Below are 19,543 nucleotides of genomic sequence, written 5' to 3'. Positions count from 1 at the left end.
TCTGGGAATTTAAAAAATTTACAAATGAGAAAAAAAAATCACCAACACTCTTAATTACTCACACCTGTTCAGTTACAATGGTGATGCACACAGTTCAGATACGCAATATAAACTTGAACTCAAACTGTAATTTTGAAAGTGTTTATAAATATATTTAAATCCATGAGACCTGATAAGGTGGAAAGGGAAAGAGTGTGGACAAAGAAAAGATGGAGCCTAGACAGAACATGGAGGCATACCAATATGCCTCGAATTAAGATTCGAGGAAGAACAGCAAAGGGGAATTTGAAAGAACGGTCAATGAGAAAGGAGGAAAACCAAGCGTATTTCTCACTGAAGGCAATAGGATCCCACATAACACTAGATGAAGAATGAAGGGGTGGTCAACCATGTCAGATGAGGCAGATATACTGAGTTAAATAAGGTCATAGAACTGTCCAGTGGACTTTGCTACCTGGAGGTTAATAACCGTCCATGCTGATAAGCAGTTTTAGAGGAACCCAAATCAGATTGGACCTATACACCTCATGAGAATCAACTAAAAAAAACTCTTCATTTAATGAGCCAATTAAATGGACTTTTACAAAATATATATCCATACTAGCTACTTAAAGCCATTTTTAAAAGTTATAAATCATACAATTGGAAAGAAAAAAAATTCATTCACAATTACACAAAAATCTAGGCATAATGAAGAAATCTTTCATGCAGAAAATGTTAAATTTTGCTGAGATATAAAAAGTGCAAATAAGGATATACACCAAATCTCAAATTAGAAAAACTAGCTTAAGTTCATTAATTTCTATCCATTCAACAAACTTTACTTCTATGCTTCCAGCACTTGAATTAACACATAAAGGTCAAAGCTGGCAGTCTTACCAGACTTCAGTGGGAATAGCACCTGTATTTCACCATTAAACCTAGGTCGGATGTTGACTAGCTTAAGGATGTTGACTAACATTAAAGTATCTTACCTAGGTTTCTTTCCTTTTTTAAACAAGGATAAGGATTTTATCAAAAGCCTTATGTTTCTCCTTTGAACTACTGATGTCCTCTATTAGCATATTTCCTAACATCATAACAACAACCCATTACTTTAAATCTACCTTTTTAGGATGGATTCTTTTAATTGTTGAATTTGGTATGTTAGCATTTTATTTGGGATTTCTGCATTTATACTGATACGTGCATTTAACTTATAAATTTCTTACTGATTTTTTTAAAAATTGGGAGACTATAGAACCAGTTATCGCATTTATGTGGGTTTTTTTTTTCTGCATCATCTTCTACGTTTGTTTTTGTTGTTGTTGTTCTAATTTTCCTTAGTTTTTTTTTTTTTTTAACTCTCTGGCAAATGCTGATTTTATTTTAAATTGTTTTTAATGTTTCTTTGTTTTTGAGAGAGACAGAGCATGAGCAGGGGACGGCCAGAGAGAAAGGGAGACACAAAGTCCCAAGCAGGTTCCAGGCTCCTGGCTGTCAGCACAGAGCCCGACATGGGGCTCAAACCCACTAACCGTGAGATCCTGATCTGAGCCAAAGCCTGGCGCTTAATCGACTGAACCCCCAGGCGCCCCTATTTTCTTATTTGATATACACATATAGCATTATAAATTTGCCATTAAGTAAATTGGCAAACAGGTCTCAAACCTAAGACTATAAGGAGCAAAAGATTTGAAGCTCTTCCAGAGTTCTGAGGTTAGTGAAAATTTCTTTGCACTTCATGTTTTCTCTCTTAAAATATATATGGCTTTTTCCATTCTACTCCATGTGTTTTAATATAAATATAATTTTTCTTGGGGTATTAAAGCAAAGACAGTTGACGACTGCAGAGGGAAGACGGATTATGTTTAGTTAGTGGTTGCTTCCTGCAGCATCTTCATGTATCCAAGAGTAAACGTGTTCAGAATAACTTTATCCCGCTAGCTTTGTATGCACTTTACTACATTGTTGTCTAGTTAGAGTTATATTTTTACATTAATATAATGCTCTCTTGGTCAAAGAAATTAGTTAAGCACAGAAAATGTACAAATATCTAGATTATATAAAAATATCTGACTAAAAAAGGAAAGGGAAGAAAGACAGCTTTCATTTTTAGATTGTGACATAGCTCTGGGAGTGTTTGATTATATATTGAATATTCTGTCCCGGCAAGTTAATAGCAACTCTATAGTTATTTAGGGATACACTTTTATCTCCCAATGATTACATGCTCCTGGTTAAAAACTGTATTAATACCTTTTAGATGTATTGTGGTGTGAATAGAGTTCATGACCTATATAATGCTGACTTTTAAATTTCCTGAGACTTTCTATAATCTAATCAATGGTTTTGTATACAAGTTCTATCACATTTTTAAAAATCTGTTTTTTTTTCTAAGTTACCAAATTTTAAGTCAGCTTTACTAATTATTCCTTATTTTTAGTTACTACAGCTTAAGATTTACATTAACATTTCATATACTGATTACAAGTTGCAACATATAATGACCTTTTAATACTGGAATTTGTTTTTGCCTTGAATTGTTTGAAATTAATACTGTTAACTCTGCCTTATGCTTTATTTTGTCTGATATGACCTTGTGTACTCATTATATTCATTTCGATTCTCCTTCGTTGATCCCTAGTATCATTTGCTCATCAATTGCAGTACATTTTCATAAACTTATTTTGTAAGTGACGTGGATGTTCCGACATTTTTTCAATTGTTCTGCATTATCTAGATCTAGGCTGGTCCTAGATTTCTTCTGCTGGGACTTTCCTCTGGAAGTCTGTAACATTGCTGCATTGTTTCCTAATGTTCAGAGCTATGCAGAAGTCTGAGACCTGTTAAGACTTTTTTTCTTGATAAATAATTTTTGTTTTCCCCAACTGATTTTAGGCCACATCCAACTTGCATAAATCAAGCTACTACCTATTTCCCAAGTACGTCCTGAAGCTTTCCATCTTCACTCACAGCTCCATCCACTCACTGTCCCTCTGTTTTTGGAAAATGCCGTCTATCAAGAACCAATTTAAATGCCACTTGTGCTAACACACATTTCCAGGATTCATATTAGTCAGAATTAATCTATCCTTTATCTAAATTTATGCCACTGTTATACAACTGCACCACTGACGTCTACGGTGTATTGCCGAAGAATATATACCAGAGTGGTGATGAGTAGGTTCTGGAGTCTGAGCACCAGGTCTCAGATTTCAACCCTGCCATATTCTAGTTGTACGATCGAAGTTATTAGGCTCCCTGTGCCTTCTTAACTCATCTGCAAAATGGGAATAGTTTCTAGCTCATGGAATGTTTGTGATGATTAAACGAGCTAGCATGTAAAATATCGAGTCCACGCTCTAGAATATAGTTAAGTGCTATGTGAAGTCCTGACCTATACATATAGGTATGTATGTATGTATGTTATGTTCTCCATTTGTCATGAGAAATATCATTACAAGAGAATGAAACAGGTGCTACTACAGAGGTAGAAGTATTCAAAGGACGGAAATGAAACATGAATTAAATATAATCAGTTTAGGGAATGCAACGGCATTTCTACTGAATCCAACATATCTTAATTACATAGGATTTTAAAGGCACTTTAGTTTGCACTAGCTCATTTAATCCTTAAACTTTGGAAGATAATTTTGTTTTGGAGAAATAAAGGATGGCAACTCAAATTGCTCAAGGTACAGAGTTAGAAAGTGAAAGGTAAGATTAAGAAAGGTGTCATTGTACTTGGAGCTTGGTAAGGTCGCTTCTCTCTACACATCTGCATTTTTCCATCAGGGGTAAATGGAAATGCAATAGACAGGTTGAACAGACAGGACCCCGGGTAGAGAACAGTATTCCAAGGTTTGGAAACTGCTTAAACAAACAAATGGTGGTGTGTAATTACATGGCTTTCTGGGTAAACTGGAACTAATGTGTTGAAGATGGAACATAGCACACTGCCTTGCAAAGCAAGCTCTTGGCTGAATTGAATGCCATTGTTCAAATGTTATTCCTTCAGTTTAGCAATCATTTGCGGCAAATAATCCCCAGGCTTCTGGCTGAGGAATCTATCAATGTAACTGTGGTCTCCATCTTGAAAGAAAGATAACAAGAGAGGGAGGGTGAGAGGGAGGAAAGGAGGAGGGAAGGAAGGAAGGAAGGAAAGAAGGAAGGAAGGAAGGAAGAAGGAATGAAGGGAGGAAAGGAGGAGGGAGGGAGGGTGGGAACAGAGATTTTCATATGACTACAGTACATAATGGGGTTTTTTAAATATTCATAACAGGAGGTTATATAAAATAAAAAGCAGCATGACTATACAAAGGTAATTCTTTTTTCCTCACTAAAATGTTTCAAATGAATCTTAATTCTCAACAAGGTTAACAATTTTATCAACTGACAACTGATTTTGAAACATAATCTTTGGGATGGAGCAAATTACATGAACAGAAATATATTAACATTACTTCTTAGTGCTAAGAACCTAAATTCCACATATTTCATCAGCTATATTATTAACCATCTGTGAAATTGTGGAAAATTCACTTAACTCCCCTGGGCCTCAGTTTCCTACCTTGCAAAATACTGTTCAGTTTGAGTAGGACTCTGAAACTATCATGTTATTAATGAAAAAAATAAAAACAAAAAAGAAAACTATAACACATCTACATACTCAAGCTTTTGAGTTACTGCCCTTAAAATACTTTCAAAATAACATGTAATTAATACCACATATTGAAGACAGCTCAGTCTCATCAGTTAGTCATATATGAATAAAATCACCTTAAAATCAACATACTATATTTCAGATGAAATCTTTCAGTGTGTACTCTGAGCAGAATGAGAGGTCTAATCACAGGTTGACATATGAAATATTTGTCTCAAAATAATGCACTTGACAGTTACAGGTCTCGTCATTCAAATTCTTTTTATTTTTCCTCCAGTGAAATTTAAGTATTCCCAAAGTCCTGAATCAATGATTTCTTCTTAGTTTTCCAACAGCTGTGATTTATCTTCTTTTGGTCTGTTCAGTAGAAAGTGAACTATCTGAAGTAGGACATCATCATTAAAACCTTTCACATTATTATCTTCGATGGTTTCATAAAGAGGCTTACTTTGTGTTCCCCAACATATATTTTTACGAGGGTTATTTTGATCAGCTTGTGTGGTCAGTGCCAAAGTATTTAACTGGTAGCAGAAAAAGGAAAAGTATTTTCCATCTGTGATCACTCCCTGAGAGACAAAAGGTCGAGTAACATCTGCTTCACTCCAGAATCCTATAGAAAAAAGTTACACTGAAATTTACACATAGAATATATTTTACCAAAACCAAATATACACATTAGAGGGATCAAAAATACCACCTGAAACCTAGATATTTTATCTACCAAATTCCTGAAGATCTTGAAGTCTTCCTCATCTTCTCCATTCTAATCCTATATTCTATTTCTGCATCAAAAATTATTTCCTCCCTTCTAACATCTCCAAACTCAGGACACATTCTCAACTTGGGCCTTCAACAGCTTTCAACCTTAACTCACTTCACCTAAAATAAGCAGCAAGCTCGATCTATGCCGATGTCCCCTGTATCTGGTACTAACCACGTGCATCATTACTGACTTCAAATACGTTCCCATGTTCCCAGCACCAGCAGCACCTGCCATCCAGTAATCATTACAGCCCTTTATTTCAACCAAACCTAAAAAACATACCTTCAGACATTCTAAGGACTTCAGTCATGTCCTTAGACAAATTCTATATCTTCCCTTACATATTTCAAATTTGGTTTTATGAGGTGCCGTCATTTTGTCTTGTGTATCTTGTGTCATAAGGTTCCAGGAGGCCTTTGAAGCCTTTACTACTCAAATTTGCTGGCTGCTTCTTGTTCTAGACTGACTGGTTTTAGTACTTAGTGCCAGGGCCAAGCAGTAGTATTATTTCTTCATACATAGCTTCTATCAGCCTTAATGAAGATAGCCAATGAATAATATTGTTAGTTTTGTAATTAATTACAGGAAAAAAGAAGCACTTTATCTTTAATGCATAAACAGTGCCACTCTAATCTATCTTTGAGAAAGATTCCTGTTTCTGCTTCTGTCCAATCCTATTCTCATTCTCTCCATTTAAGTCAACAAGTGTGAGTAAAAAATTACAATAAATTATACATATTTACATATCTATCTATCTATCTAGATAGATAGATAGATATGGAAAAAAGTGAGCTTGGAAATAATTGAATCAGTATTAAAATTCCTCCTGGGAACTCATATAGGATTAATCTGGTTGGTTACATATTACAGTTTATCACTTCGGGTTTTGTAATAAAGCCCATGCTTCACATTGGGCTCTCAAAGTCCTAAGTGATATGGTTGCTGGCTTCCTCTATCTCTTCCTCCATCATCCTCCCCCTCCCTTTCTTCATTGTTCTTTAAATACTTCAACTCTGTTCCTACCTCAGAGACGTTTAGTCGTATTCCTTTTGCCTGAAAGTGTCTTTCCCCCAAGTTTATGCTTAGGTAGCTCCTCAACAGTCAGGTCTTTGTTCAAATGTCATTTTTTGGAGACCTCTCCTGAATTACTCCATTTAAACAGATTCTGTTCCATATCCCATCTGCACCCCATAAATCATTCTATCCCTTATGTAGTACTTTTCCTCCATAGTATTACCACTAGCTAAAAGTATTACACGTTTATTATCCTTTACTCTTCTCACTATAGGCTCCTGGACAGCAAGATCTGCCCACCTCAATTCAACACTGTTATCTCCAAGGCCAACGGTGCTTGGTTCATAAAAACCATGCATTCACTATTTACTGAATGAATAAACAACCTCTTAATCCACCACATCCTGGATATAGCCCTCAAAGATATTACATAGGAGAGTCGTAATTTAATCTGAAATTTAATCCACCAAAGCACTTTCCTTTTCCGGCTTCAGAAAGCTGCTATCATCTACAAAGTTGACTTGGTTGGTTATAGTTATTCACATGCTTGAGAACATAAGAATAAAATTCATTCATACAAAACTGGTCAAAGTGAAAGATCAAAATAACTATCTAAATGCCACTTGCCAACTGCAAATGTTAAATATTTAATTATGAATTTTAAAACAACTGTATTTTGTTGAAACTGCAAAACCGCAGCCAAAGTTCTCAACGTGATAAGATTCAACCTACATCTTAACCCAAAGAAAACAATTTAAACCAGTAAATTCTTAAAATGTCACAGAAATCTTCCAAGAACGGCAATGGCATAAAATTAGTTTTACCTTGATACATAGCTTGTGCTCCAGTCCAAGCAAAAAGGCTTGCGATAGCATTGGCTCTAAAAACAACTTCTATCTGATCAGCACAGTTTTGTTTCAAAAGCCTTTCCCTTTTTAATTTGTCAGGTAACAGATGAAACTGGGTATGACCATAACAGTATGGATCTGCTGTCTTTGAGCCTGAAGAGCAAAATAAAAACATTTCATTATTTTTTTAATTTTTTTTTAATGTTTATTTATTTTTGAAGAAGGGAGAGAGCATGAGAGGGGGAAGAGCAGAGAGAGAGGGAGACACAGAATCAGAAGCAGGCTCCAGGCTCCGAGCTGTCAACGCAGAGCCCGACGCGGGGCTTGAACTCAAGAACTGCGAGATCATGACCTGAGCTGAAGTCAGATGTTTAACCGACTGAGCCACCCAGGCGCCCCAAAATAAAAACATTTCAGATGAAATGTACATGTGAACATGTGCAACACGTCGTTAGTCTTTGCTTCAAACCCACCCTTCTCCTCTACACATCATGTGATCACTATTCAAAATACACAATTGGGAACGTTTATTATTTATTTCAAATAGGGAAAAGAATAGCCAATATTTCATAAAATGCTGATATTCTTGAGTTTAGTAGTAGTCTTTTCAACCAACAGTTCCCATAATTCACTCTAAGACCATAATGACCCAGAGGGAGCAGGTCTGGAAGACTAGTATAAAGCTGGTTTCTTAAAACCATCAAATCGACTAGGAATTAATAGACAAAAAGACAGCAAAAGTACAAGCTGCACAAGGACAGGTATCAGGACTTATTAACTTTTATATTCTTAATGGTTATCACAGTGTGTGGTACTAACAGAAGGCTTTTATAAAAAAAAAAAAAAGAAGAAAAAAAAACAATCACTGCCTCAAGTCTGATTCTATACCGGTTTACTTTTGAAAAAATACAAATTACTTTTTTTACACAATAAATCAACAAAGCCTAATACATGTAGCTATTTTTTAAAGTACTGCTAATTAAGTAGAAACAAGTAAAATTTTAAATGGTGAGCTGAAAGAATATTTTCTTCTCAATTTTCATGCATATTGCAACAACCTGAGATTACGGATTATACTGCTTGTAAACTATCTGAAACCTCTTGGTCGTCAAGAATTATGTAAATTTGCATGGGATCCTTTGGACACACTGATGGCACAATATTTCCAAAGGGAAACTTATCAGGGCGCCTGGGTGGCTCAATCGGCTGAGTGTCCGGCTTTGGCTCAGGTCACGATCTCACAGCTGGTGAGTGCAAGCCCCGTGTCAGGCTCTGTGCTGACAGCTCAGAGCCTGGAGCCTGCTTCAGATTCTGTGTTTCCCTCTCTCTCTGCCCCAACCCACTCTCATTCCGTCTCTGTCTCTCTCAAAAATAAATAAACATTAAAAAAAGAAAAATTTAAAAAAAGGAGGGAAACTTACCAATAAATATGGTATTTTCATATTGTCGTTTGAATAATGGAAGTTTGTCTGGCTTACAATTCATCACAGGGATTTCGACAGGTACAGAATAATCCAGCGGCACAAACTTAAAGGAAAGTCATAAGTGAGTTCACAGAAACACTAGTATGTACACATTTTACTCACATTCCTAATAGATTTAAAACTCTTAAAATGAGATTTTTTTTTTTTTTTTTACAAAATGATTTGGTAACACCACCAAGTGGGCCAAATCCAGCCAGCCACCTACTTGACAAAGTTTTACTGCAACATAGTCACACACATTCATTAACATATGGTCCATAGCTGCTTTTACAGTATAAGAACTAAGATGAATAGTTGCAACACAGACTTATGGCCCCCAAAGCCTAAAATATTTACTGTCTGGACCTTTACCAAAAAAATGTGCCAACTTCTGATACAGACGCAAAGACAATATTCAAAATATACTTATTTTCTCCAAAAGAGCTGTAATATATAAAATGACCAGGTTATAATTATAAAAATGCCTTGATTGATGATCAGGCAGTGTAATCTATTATAAATTACAATCATAAACTATTTTCAATTGTTTCTGTTTTTATAGCAAGAAAAAGTATGGTCTTGAAAACTGATGCCTTAATCTTATGATTATTTGACCTTTAAGGACTAGACATTCCATAACAGGTTAAAAAGCTAAAAAAGAATTTCAGATGAGATGTACTTGCAAAAAACTCAAAAGGGACCCATCCAAAACTTTTTATCCTACTAAGCCCATTACCTAGGCTGCCTACAACATTTCCTCACCAGATGTCAGTAGATATATAATGCAACAAATCCTTACCTCTGGGAGTTGTTTGGACATTCGAATCTGGTTGTGTGGTTTATCATTTATTTGGTATCGCAGAGCATCAACTCGACCTTTCCGATGACCACTAGGAATAATTTCTTCATCACGCAACCAGTAAAAGTGAACTGGGCGTTTACAATCTATCAAGAGATATTCAAAATTTTCTTATCTCGTCATTTAGATAAATTTGGTTATTATTAAAATACCAGCAATACAGAACTCAAGAATAATTGTGTAAATGAAAAATATATCAAAAATTACTCTAATGTAAGATAGAGTCTGGCTTATAGGATGATTTAACTTCAATGATCAGGACTTATGCTCAAACACTTATTGTCTACTTGTGCGATGCATCACACACTAAACACTGTAATGAAAGAGGTTTCTCAGTTAAGAATAAACAACGAAAGTAAGACCAACAGGAATACCACTCATGAAAAAAAGTAAGTTTTTTTAGTAGTCAGAGCTGTCTTAAGAATCAAGGGTCGCCTGGGTGGCTCAGTCGGTTAAGCATCGGACTTCGCTTCAGGTCATGATTTCACAGCTCAGCTCATGGTTCCAGCCCCGTATGGGGCTCTTTGCTGACAGCTCAGAGCCTGGAGCTGGCTTGGGATTGTGTCGCCCTCTCTCTAGGCTCTTCCCCCACTCACGCTCTGCCTCTCTCTCAAAAATAAGTCAATGTTAAAAAAAAAAATTTATATAAAAATTAAATTTAAAAAATTACTAATTCCATCTTCACAGTAACTCTCAAAGGTATGTATGGTTGTCATCACCTCCATTTTATAGAAGAGGAATTTGGGTCTTGACAAAGTCAAGCAAGTTTCCCTAGGCCAACAATCAGGAGTCAAAATCGGTGAGGCTTCGCTCAAGACCACTTCTTTCCCAACTGCGAGCGAAGTAAAGTAGCACGCACGCTACAAAACTCAGCTGAACACACATCTACACTTACAATAATAACATTAATCCAACAGGTATTTATTAAGACACCTACTAGGCGGTAGATATAAAATAAAGAGGACGTAAGAAACACTGACTTTTAAGACTATCCATTAATTATTTTTCAAGTCTGCACTAAGCAGTTCATAAAAGTTGCTGACTGTTTCCTGGGAGCCCAAAATGGCTAGGTTTGAATCCTGAACTCCAATCTACCAGCTAGAGGCTCTCGACGAGGTTCATTTTACCTTTTTGTACCTCAGGCTGTTTTTCTCCCATTTATAAAACAATGCTACCTGCCATAAACGGTTATTGTGAGGATTAAATTGGTTGGCACATATACAATTAGGAACCGGGCCTGGTACACAGTAAGTACTTAGTAAATGTCTGGTATTTTAATCCCTATCACCCTATCACCTTTAATGTTCACAATTCTATGAGGAAGTGAATTGACATAAAGTCACGGGACGTTTTGGTGGAAGAGCCAAAAGCCAACTCCAGGTCTGTCCCCCCTCTAAGAGGCCCTTTTCCTAACCAACACTGCTCTTCCGTTTGGCTGGATCTTCACAAAGCAGAGCCAAGGACTGGAGGCGTGCAAGGTTGTGCAGCTAGTAGGTGGCAGCAGCGGCCCGAGAACCCACCCAGTCTCCAGACTGCTAGTTCAGTACTATTAAACCTGGTGGCGCCCAGCAAGGCGCGAAAGGACTAGGAAAAAAAAAAATGACAACGCAGAGAGAAAGACATGAACAGCCCCCACCACCCTCGCCCGACGTGGCGGCCCCAAGGCTCACCGAGGGCGGCGGTGGCCAGAGCAGGGTTGTGTGCGCTGAGCAGGCCCACGAGGGCCGCCACCAGCTGATCCAGGAAGGGCGAGGCGATGGCCTCGCGGTCCTGGTAGAGGGGCGCGCGCCGCTTGCGCCGTAGGTAGAAATGCTCCTGCAGGAGGCAGTCACACGCGGCGGCGCGCAGGGCCTCCAGGTCCAGGGTGGGCGATGGCTCGGCGGGCTCGGCGGGCGGCGGCGGGAGTCCCGACAGGAACACTGTCTTGGTGAAGCCCTGATACCAGCGGTCAGCGTTCAGGGCGAAGGTCTGCGGATAAACCACGTACTTCATGAACTGCATCTTGGTGAGGATTCGCAGCTTCTCGTCCACCGACTCGGCCGCGTGCACCGTCGCCTGCCACCGCTCCACTCGCCGCTGCCGTGCCGCCTTGCTTTTGGCAGTCAGAGAGGCCACAATCGGCGGGTAGCGAGCGACGGGGGTTGCCGCGACAACTGCGCCGGTCACTTCTGGAGCCGCGACAGCGGCCTCGGCCGCAGTGTGCAATGACAGCCGCGACCCGCGGAGGGCTAGCCTGCAACACCTGGCCGCCGCCATCTTTGCTCGGGGTTTGCGACCCAGAGGTTAATTTCAGCAACTGTCCCTGCCCTCTTTGCCGTAAGGACCAATGGAAAGCGGGATTTGAGAAGGAGGCCGATTCTCAGAGGGCCTGAGGTACGTTGCGTCATTCATTTCTTAGCCAATCATATCACTCCTCCAACTTAGTTTCCAGTGTCCAGCAGTGTTTGTAGACCGAAGGCAGAACTTGTGTGCCCGTAGGTTTTCCACAGGCCTGGCTGGGAAGAGCGAGACTTTTAAGAAGGAATTGCCGCCACCTAGGTTGCTCTTCCCACCACGGCACAAACCTCCTGCAGGAAACCATTTAGGAACGTTCTGCACCGTAACCTCTAGCCCTTAGTTACATTTACTAGTCTGCATTGTGTGTGGCACATCCACCTCTGTGCTGTTTTAGTTCTTAGGGTTGAAATTTGTTAAAAATATTGTTCTAAAATGTTTTATTGATAATACGTTATTTTTTAAACGATGCAAGCAGCACTTATAAATGACTATTACTAACCTTTGAGAAAATAATTCCATGTCTCTGTATGCTAATTGATATGTAGATAATTGGCTTGTTTTAATTCCCCTGATTTTTCAAAACGGGGAATATACTTTTACTTGGCTTTAACTGGAAACAAAAAAAAAAGGAAGGAAATAATAAAAAAAACACTAAGGAGTTATGTTCAAATTTTGCTTTGTGTTAAAACTCATTATTTCAACATGAGTTGATTCCTACTAATCTGTGAGCTCCTTGAAGAAAGGAACTTTTATTTTTTTAATCCTCAGCAATCAATACCTGTGCGTCATAGGTCATCACTAAATACCAGCTGAAAATGTCACCTAAATCACTAAAAAGTTTAGCTTATTTCAGGCAATCTAGTTTATGGACTCACTCTCCATTACAACTAGGAACTGGAATCATGTTTGTTTGCATTTATTGCAATAATTCTTGAGGGTACTGAAAACCAAACATTTTGTTGCTAAAAGGAAGTTGTGACTTATGTATATATACCTTTGCATAAGAAGTGATGGTACAACTTAACTATGAAGTTGCAGGTCTATTAAACTGACATTTAGAAACATATACTTTAAATTCATTACAATAATATCTTCTGTGAGAAGTTGCTAGCAGAATTCTCAAATATCTTGACATTAATATACCAAAAGGAGGACATAAGAGAGTTAAGATCTTTAAACTTTTTTCAGTATTTAAAAGGTAAAAGCAACATGTTCAGTATTACCCAAAGTGACCCTTTTTTGTGTGAAGAAATCATAAATATATTTTTAGAGAATATATCATAGAAATCCTAGCTCAACAGTTGTAGGTAGTTTCGTACTATTCCAACATAGATTTTAGGATTAGAAAACAGAACTAGAGACCAATTAACACTGTAAGAACAGTATTTTCAGAAATTGCTTTTGTACTTTTTTGGTTTGTGAATCAAAATAATTTTAATTATCCCATATTTGCTGATTGTCAACATTATGAACCAAGGAGGGAGGCTCTGGGAAAGGAAAGAGCATGCTTACTGAAGGCTGGGGCAGGACCACATAAGTATAAACAAAAGAGCATACTAGTGAGAAAGAATCCAGTCAGGACCATTTGGAAAGAAGTAGGCTTTCTTTCCAGTATGATCCAAAGTTCTTATATTACACACAAAGAAAGAGATATAAAGGGCAAGTCATACAGCATGGTAGGGGCAGTATCGGGACTAAAATCCAGGTTATCTGCCTGTCAGTTGTATTTAATGAATAATTATTTAATGCATTTTATGTGGTAGGCAGTGTACAAAGTGCTTGGGATACTCAGTGAACCAAACAGACAAAAGCTTGTACTCTAACAGAAGGAAACACACAATACAATATAAAAAATGAGTAAATGATATGATTTGTTAAAAGGAAGTAAACGTTATGGAAAAAAAACAGAGCAGGGGAAGTAAGGCTCATCAATGCAGTCTGCAGGGAGAGGGTTTGCAATTTAAAGTATGTAGTCAAGAGTAATGCTCATGGAAAAGAAAACACTGGAGTGAAAGCCTGAAGGAAGTGAAGGAGTGATTCATGCTAATATCTAGGGAAAGAGGATTCCAGCAGGACGCTGAGATAGAAACATACCTGGTGGGTTCAAGAACCAGGAAGGCGGCCAGTGAGACTGAAGGAAATGACACATGTGGAGAGTAGAAGGAAATGGTATTAGAAATGGAACCAGAATTTATAGGTTCCCAGAGGCAATTGCTAGGATTATTAAGACTCTTCATAGTCGGGGAGGAGTGGGAAGCCATTGGAAATTTCTACTCAGAGGGAGGTCCTCGTGTGTCTTAGGTTTTAAAAGAATTACTCCATGTATTAGGTAGCTTGTGTGATTTAACAACAAAAATGTATTTTCTCCTAGTTCTAAAGGCTGCAAGTCTGAGATCAGGGTAACAGTATGATTGGGCTCTGGTGAGAGCTCTCTTCTGGCCTGAGGACAGCTGCTTTGCAGTGTCCTCACATGGCAGAGAGAGACTAAGCTTGCTGGTGTCCTTTATCATAAGGAGAGAAGCCTGTCAGATTAGTGTCCTAATTGTATGACCTCGTTTAACCTTAATTACTTCCCTAAAGGCTCTACCTCCAAATACAGTCACATTGGGGGTTACAGCCTAAACATATGAATTTTAGAAGGCCACAACTCAGTCTAGAACACTATGGCTGATTGGGAAATAAAGATTGTGGAGGGTCAAATTTGGAAGCAGTGAAACCATTAGAAGACAATTTGGCATATTTTTGGTTCTGGCTAGAAGCAACAATAGCAGTAAAGAAGGTGAGTGGTTACAGATTCTGAACCGAATGTAGGTATGAGAAAGTCGCCCAGTCAGATAAGAGAAGGTCTATGGACAAGAGATGCATTTTTCCTTTAGTCTCTCATATTTTTCTGGGGTGGATGTTGGAGAGTGAGTTGATTTGGGGAAGGAAATAGGAGAATTTGTGAAACATGAATTTATTTATATGTGTTTATATAATTGAGACTCTTCTGGGGCGCTTGGGTGGCTCAGTCATTTGGGCGTCCAATTTCAGCTCAGGTCATGATCTCGTGGTTTGTGGGTTCGGTCCCCATGTCAGACTCTGTGCTGACAGCTCAGAGCCTGGAGCCTGCTTCAGATTCTATGTCTTCCTCTCTCTCTCTGCCCTCCCCCACTTGCACTCTGTCTCTCTCTCTCTCTCTCTCAAAAATAAATAAACACTAACAAAATTTAATTGACATTCTCCTGGAAGAAAATGGATATTAATATCTTCCATAGTAAGGTTGCCACTGGTCTTCAATTTAAATATTGTAGTCAAAAGCTATGACATTCACCAAGGATTTTTGAGCCCTCTCTACTTGATTCATTCAATAAATGTTTATCAAGTGACTTATTATATGCCAGCATATATGTGTTCTAGGTACACAGGTTATGGCAGTGAAATAATGGCTTTCATGGAGCTCACATGCTAGTAGATAAAATCATCTAACCAAAGAATCAAATATACGTGTCTATGTTAGATGGTGATAGGAGGTAATAGGAAAAATACAGCAGGGAAGGAGACCAAATAGTATAGGGTTGAGCGGAGTGATTTCAATAGACAGGACATAGAAGCTCTTCCCTGCCCCCCCCCCCCCCCGGAAGGATAGGGCCACGTGGACATCTAGAGGACAAATCTGAGAAAGGACAAAAGCCGCAGTATACCTAGAAAGTGGGAAGAATAGCGTGGAGGCCAGTGGGCTAACATGGAATGGGATGTTGCCATTTTGTCAGTGACAGCCAGTATCTTACTCAGAAACAGGTTCTGATGAGTTGGGTGATATTTATAATCACAGTTTCTCCCCCCTGTCGTGGTTGGGCATCAGAACAGTTCTGCTGATGTTTGGGTGAGACAAAAGCTGCCTAGTTGATTGTAATCCTTAGCCGAGCTTCTTAGGTCTGCAACTGAGGATGTGGGAAGGAAATGGCAACAGGATGTTTTCTATGTGCAGATATGGATGGGAGTGACAGCTGGTACTTTTGAGTTGTTTCCTTCACATATATTTCTTACCTGGTTGCATATATAACACATTTACATAAAACTGAAAATATAAAGTATTACTAGGGGAGGGTGTGTGTGTGTGTGTGTGTGTGTGTGTGTGTGTGTGTATGTGTGTGTGCGCGCAGGTGTGAAGTATTTTTGATGGTTGGTTTAGAATCCACAGGAAGGAAGCTAAGTATCTACATCTTATGCCAGGTACCATATTAGATATTTCATATGTGTCCTCTCCTGTAATCTCACAGTCGTGCTCCAAAGGGAATATTATTTTTCTTCTGGTTTATTTGCAAAATCATGGAACTCTTGCTCAGAACAAAGAATAGCTAAAACAATTTTGAAAATGAAGAATAAAGTGGGAGGATCAGGCTACTTGACTTTAAGGCTCTCAAGATCATCATCAATGGAAGAAAGATAGCCTTTTCAGCAAATGGTGTTGAACTAGACATCAACAGGTCAAAACCAAAACAAAGTAAGAAAAAGAAAACAACATTTGACCTCTTACATCTTTTGGAAAAATTAAAGTGGATCAAAACTTAAACATAAAATTATTAGAAAAAAATAACTTGCAAAGTACCCTCTTAAGAACTTGAAAAGTATAAGTTTGTATTTATCATTCTTGGTGGTGGTGCTGGTGGCATTGGGGGTAGTTAAGCAGTACACATGTAAATAGGGGTGTAACTCTTGTTTTGACAAAGTATATATGTTGGCCATTTTCATAATTGAAAATTTCAACTACAAAAATAACTACACGTGAGAACACGTCTGTGATTTTCACTCCTCAAGATAAGTTTGATTAACAAGTAGATAGCATTTCAGACTTACAAGAAACTGCTAATTCAGGATTCTCCAACTTCTTGGTTAGCTTCTTTTATTGGTATTCTCTTGATCAGAACGTGCTACTTTTCAGCGTGTTTACATAATTTATAATCAGTGTTTTACAAAGGCAAATCAGAACCACTGGAGGGGTTTAGTGTCCCCCTTAAAATTAATTTTTCTTAAATGATACATGGCCAAGCTAACCAATGCAGAGTCCAAAGAATGTGCAGTAAAATTCTCTGTTCCTTCCTCATTCCCAGTCCCTCCTTTTCCTTCTCCAGAGGCAATTACTGTCAACAGCCTCCTGTACATTCTTCTAAAGAATGACATTCCTGCATAAGAATATCTATGTACATATACACATACTCAGAAGTCGTGTGAGATGCTGTTTATTCTTGTTACTGACTGCCTATTCAAGCCTGCTCTGAAAAGCTATTTCTTTCCTGCATCTTGGAAAAAATTTAGGGCAAGTTCTATTATTTTTCTAATTGATCTTAGATAAGTCCTCCAGTTGCTTCTAGGCACAAAAATATCTTAGTCCTATAATTACATGCTCAGTTCAGTGCAATAAGAAACAGAAAAAAAAATGCTGTCAACTTTATTTATTTATTTATTTATTTTTTAAATTTGATGTTTATTTATTTTTGACACAGAGAGAGAGAGAGAGACAGAGCATGAGCGGGGGAGGGGCAGAGAGAGAGGGAGACACAGAATTGGAAGCAGGCTCCAGGCTCTGAGCTGTCAGCACAGAGCCCGATGCGGGGCTTGAACTCACGGACCGTGAGATCATGAACTGAGCTGAAGTCGGACGCTCAACTGACTGAGCCACCCAGGCGCCCCTGTCAACTTTATTTAAAGTTCTGTCTTCTCTCCGCCCTTTTCCCAGTCGGCCTAGGCTGTCTGCTTGATGTAGGAGGAGGGCAGGCTTGCCACAGGCTTCCTCTGTTTCCCCACAGCAGCTTCTCACCCAACTCACTAGGCTGCCAAGTTGTGAATCAGGCACCAGTCCACTATCCTCCCAAACTCTAGAAGACCAGTACTAAGCTCCTCCAAAGGGTCCCATTAGAAGGTCATTTTCTAGCTAAGTTGAAGGTAAGGGCATCACCTTTTCTGCCCTCTCAATGACGACGTTGGGGAGACAGATTCTCGGTGTACCCTCTCAGTCTCTCCTGTCTTTTGGGATGGGGGAAGGGGTTAAAAACACAAAATTATGTTCTATAAACTTCTTTGCAATTCCTGCATGGGTAGACTGGCAATTTACCTAAAGTGGAACTAGCTGGTACCTCATGTTTTGGGGCTTTACCTGAAAATAAGACAGCAATAATTATATATACACATATATAGATATATAATATTATTATATATACATATATGCATATATGCCATATTATATATTATCGTGTATACATGTGTGTATATTATATATACATATCTATTATATATGCTACAGTATATATATTAAAGTATATATTATATGTATAATGTTATGTATGTGTACATATAGAGAGAAATTGAGAGAGAGATGGGGTGAGGGAGAGAGAGAGAGAGAGAGACAGAGAGATACCCTCTTTTTTTTAATGTGAAATGTATTGTCAAATTGGTTTCCATACAACACCCAGTGCTCATCCCAACAGATGCCACCTTCAGTTTATTCTCAGTTATGCCCTCTTTTTTGAAAGCATTTTTCATATATAATTAAGGACTCAAATATTCTCATTATAAGTTTTGAGTTTTACATTCTAATGCAAGCATTGGTCACCCACTGGAATGTATGGTCATTTTATAAGAATAAAAACATTTGATTAATCAAATCACCCATTTCCTCATCTTTTGCCTTACTAAGAAAGTCCCTGGGGAAAGCAATCTTTCCAGAACATAAAGGCAAGCTTCACAAGGAGAGGCTCTTTGCCCCCCAACCCCAACTCTTTTTTTTTTTTTTCTCTTCCTGAAATGAAGACGCAGGAAGACATAAACCATCAGGACAAAAGCCCCATCCTAAGAGTGGATAAGAAGCAGAAAAATAGGTGCTCCTGGGACATTTATATCATCTTTAAGTCATACACTAGTCCAGATGCATGCCTCCAGCCTTTTTGTTATGTGAGGGGGAAAAAATGAACAATAAACACAGGTTTATTGCTATGCTATAGATATGTTTATCTGCAATCTGTTTTCTTTTACTCTTGGCTTCAGAGCAGCAGACCTGATCACTGCCTCCCACAAAGCTCATAAAACTATAAATATTTTATATTGATGCTTATATAGAGAGAAAACATATGAATTTTTCTGTTTGAGGAGGATTTATTTTAAATAAAAAGAGAATTAATCTCATACATACCACGAACAGTCCTCTAGGGCAATAGATAAAAGTATAACTCACTTTTTTCCGTAGCTGCATTATAGTCATGCTATGCATTTACCATAATTTATTTAGGCAATCTCTTGGAAGAACATTCAGGTTAATTCAATTTTTTAAATTTCTTTCTTTCCTTTTTTACATTATAAGCAGTAAGGTAATAAATATTTTTAAGTACTGATGCTTTTATTTTTGTGGGCTAGACTCTGAAGAGTGGAGTTTCTGGGACACAAATAATATGCATTTTTTAAAAAAAAATTTTAAGTTTATTTATTTTTGACAGAGAGAGAGAGAGAGAGAGAGAGAGACAGAGCATGAGCGGGGGAGGGGCAGAGAGAGAGGGAGACACAGAATCTGAAGCAGGCTCCAGGCTCTGAGCTGTCAGCACAGAGCCCGACGCGGGGCTTGAACTCACAGACCACGAGATCATGTCCTGAGCTGAAGTCGGACGCTCAAGCGACTGAGCCACCCAGGCGCCCCGCATTTTT

General features: G+C 38.4%; 1 protein-coding gene and 1 long non-coding RNA gene across 2 annotated transcripts in view; one reads left to right on the top strand and one right to left on the bottom strand.

Moving 5' to 3' along the window:
- Positions 1–4,887: 4,887 nt before the first annotated feature.
- Positions 4,888–11,969, bottom strand: MRPS30 (mitochondrial ribosomal protein S30). The gene is made up of 5 exons (XM_060634574.3): positions 11,263–11,969; positions 9,533–9,678; positions 8,692–8,797; positions 7,247–7,423; positions 4,888–5,255 (listed from the first exon to the last, which is right to left on the bottom strand). The coding sequence occupies exons 1-5, from the start codon at positions 11,846–11,848 to the stop codon at positions 4,966–4,968; spliced, it is 1,305 nt and encodes a 434-aa protein (XP_060490557.1). The 5' UTR covers positions 11,849–11,969; the 3' UTR covers positions 4,888–4,965.
- The window catches only part of LOC132680790 (uncharacterized), an 80,105-nt gene continuing 72,388 nt past the window's right edge, over positions 11,827–19,543 (top strand). The window contains exon 1 of the long non-coding RNA XR_009610709.3: positions 11,827–11,965. This is a non-coding gene — a long non-coding RNA (uncharacterized LOC132680790). The remainder of the gene's footprint in view (positions 11,966–19,543) is intronic.

Source organism: Panthera onca, chromosome A1 (assembly GCF_046562875.1).
Source record: "Panthera onca isolate mPanOnc1 chromosome A1, mPanOnc1 haplotype 2, whole genome shotgun sequence".
In the NCBI taxonomy this organism is placed as follows: domain Eukaryota; kingdom Metazoa; phylum Chordata; class Mammalia; order Carnivora; family Felidae; genus Panthera; species Panthera onca.
Note: the sequence above shows the minus strand (reverse complement) of the source record. Positions and strands in the feature narration are given on the sequence as shown.

Bases quoted from the DNA above. Each gene is read 5' to 3' on its own strand.
- MRPS30 (XM_060634574.3), bottom strand. From the start codon at position 11,848: ATGGCGGCGGCCAGGTGTTGCAGGCTAGCCCTCCGCGGGTCGCGGCTG. The intron at 9,679-11,262 runs GTGAGCCTTGGG...ATCTCTTGATAG, and splicing joins TCTGGCCACCGCCGCCCTCG to ATTGTAAACGCCCAGTTCAC. The intron at 8,798-9,532 runs GTAAGGATTTGT...CTTTCCTTTAAG, and splicing joins TGTCCAAACAACTCCCAGAG to TTTGTGCCGCTGGATTATTC.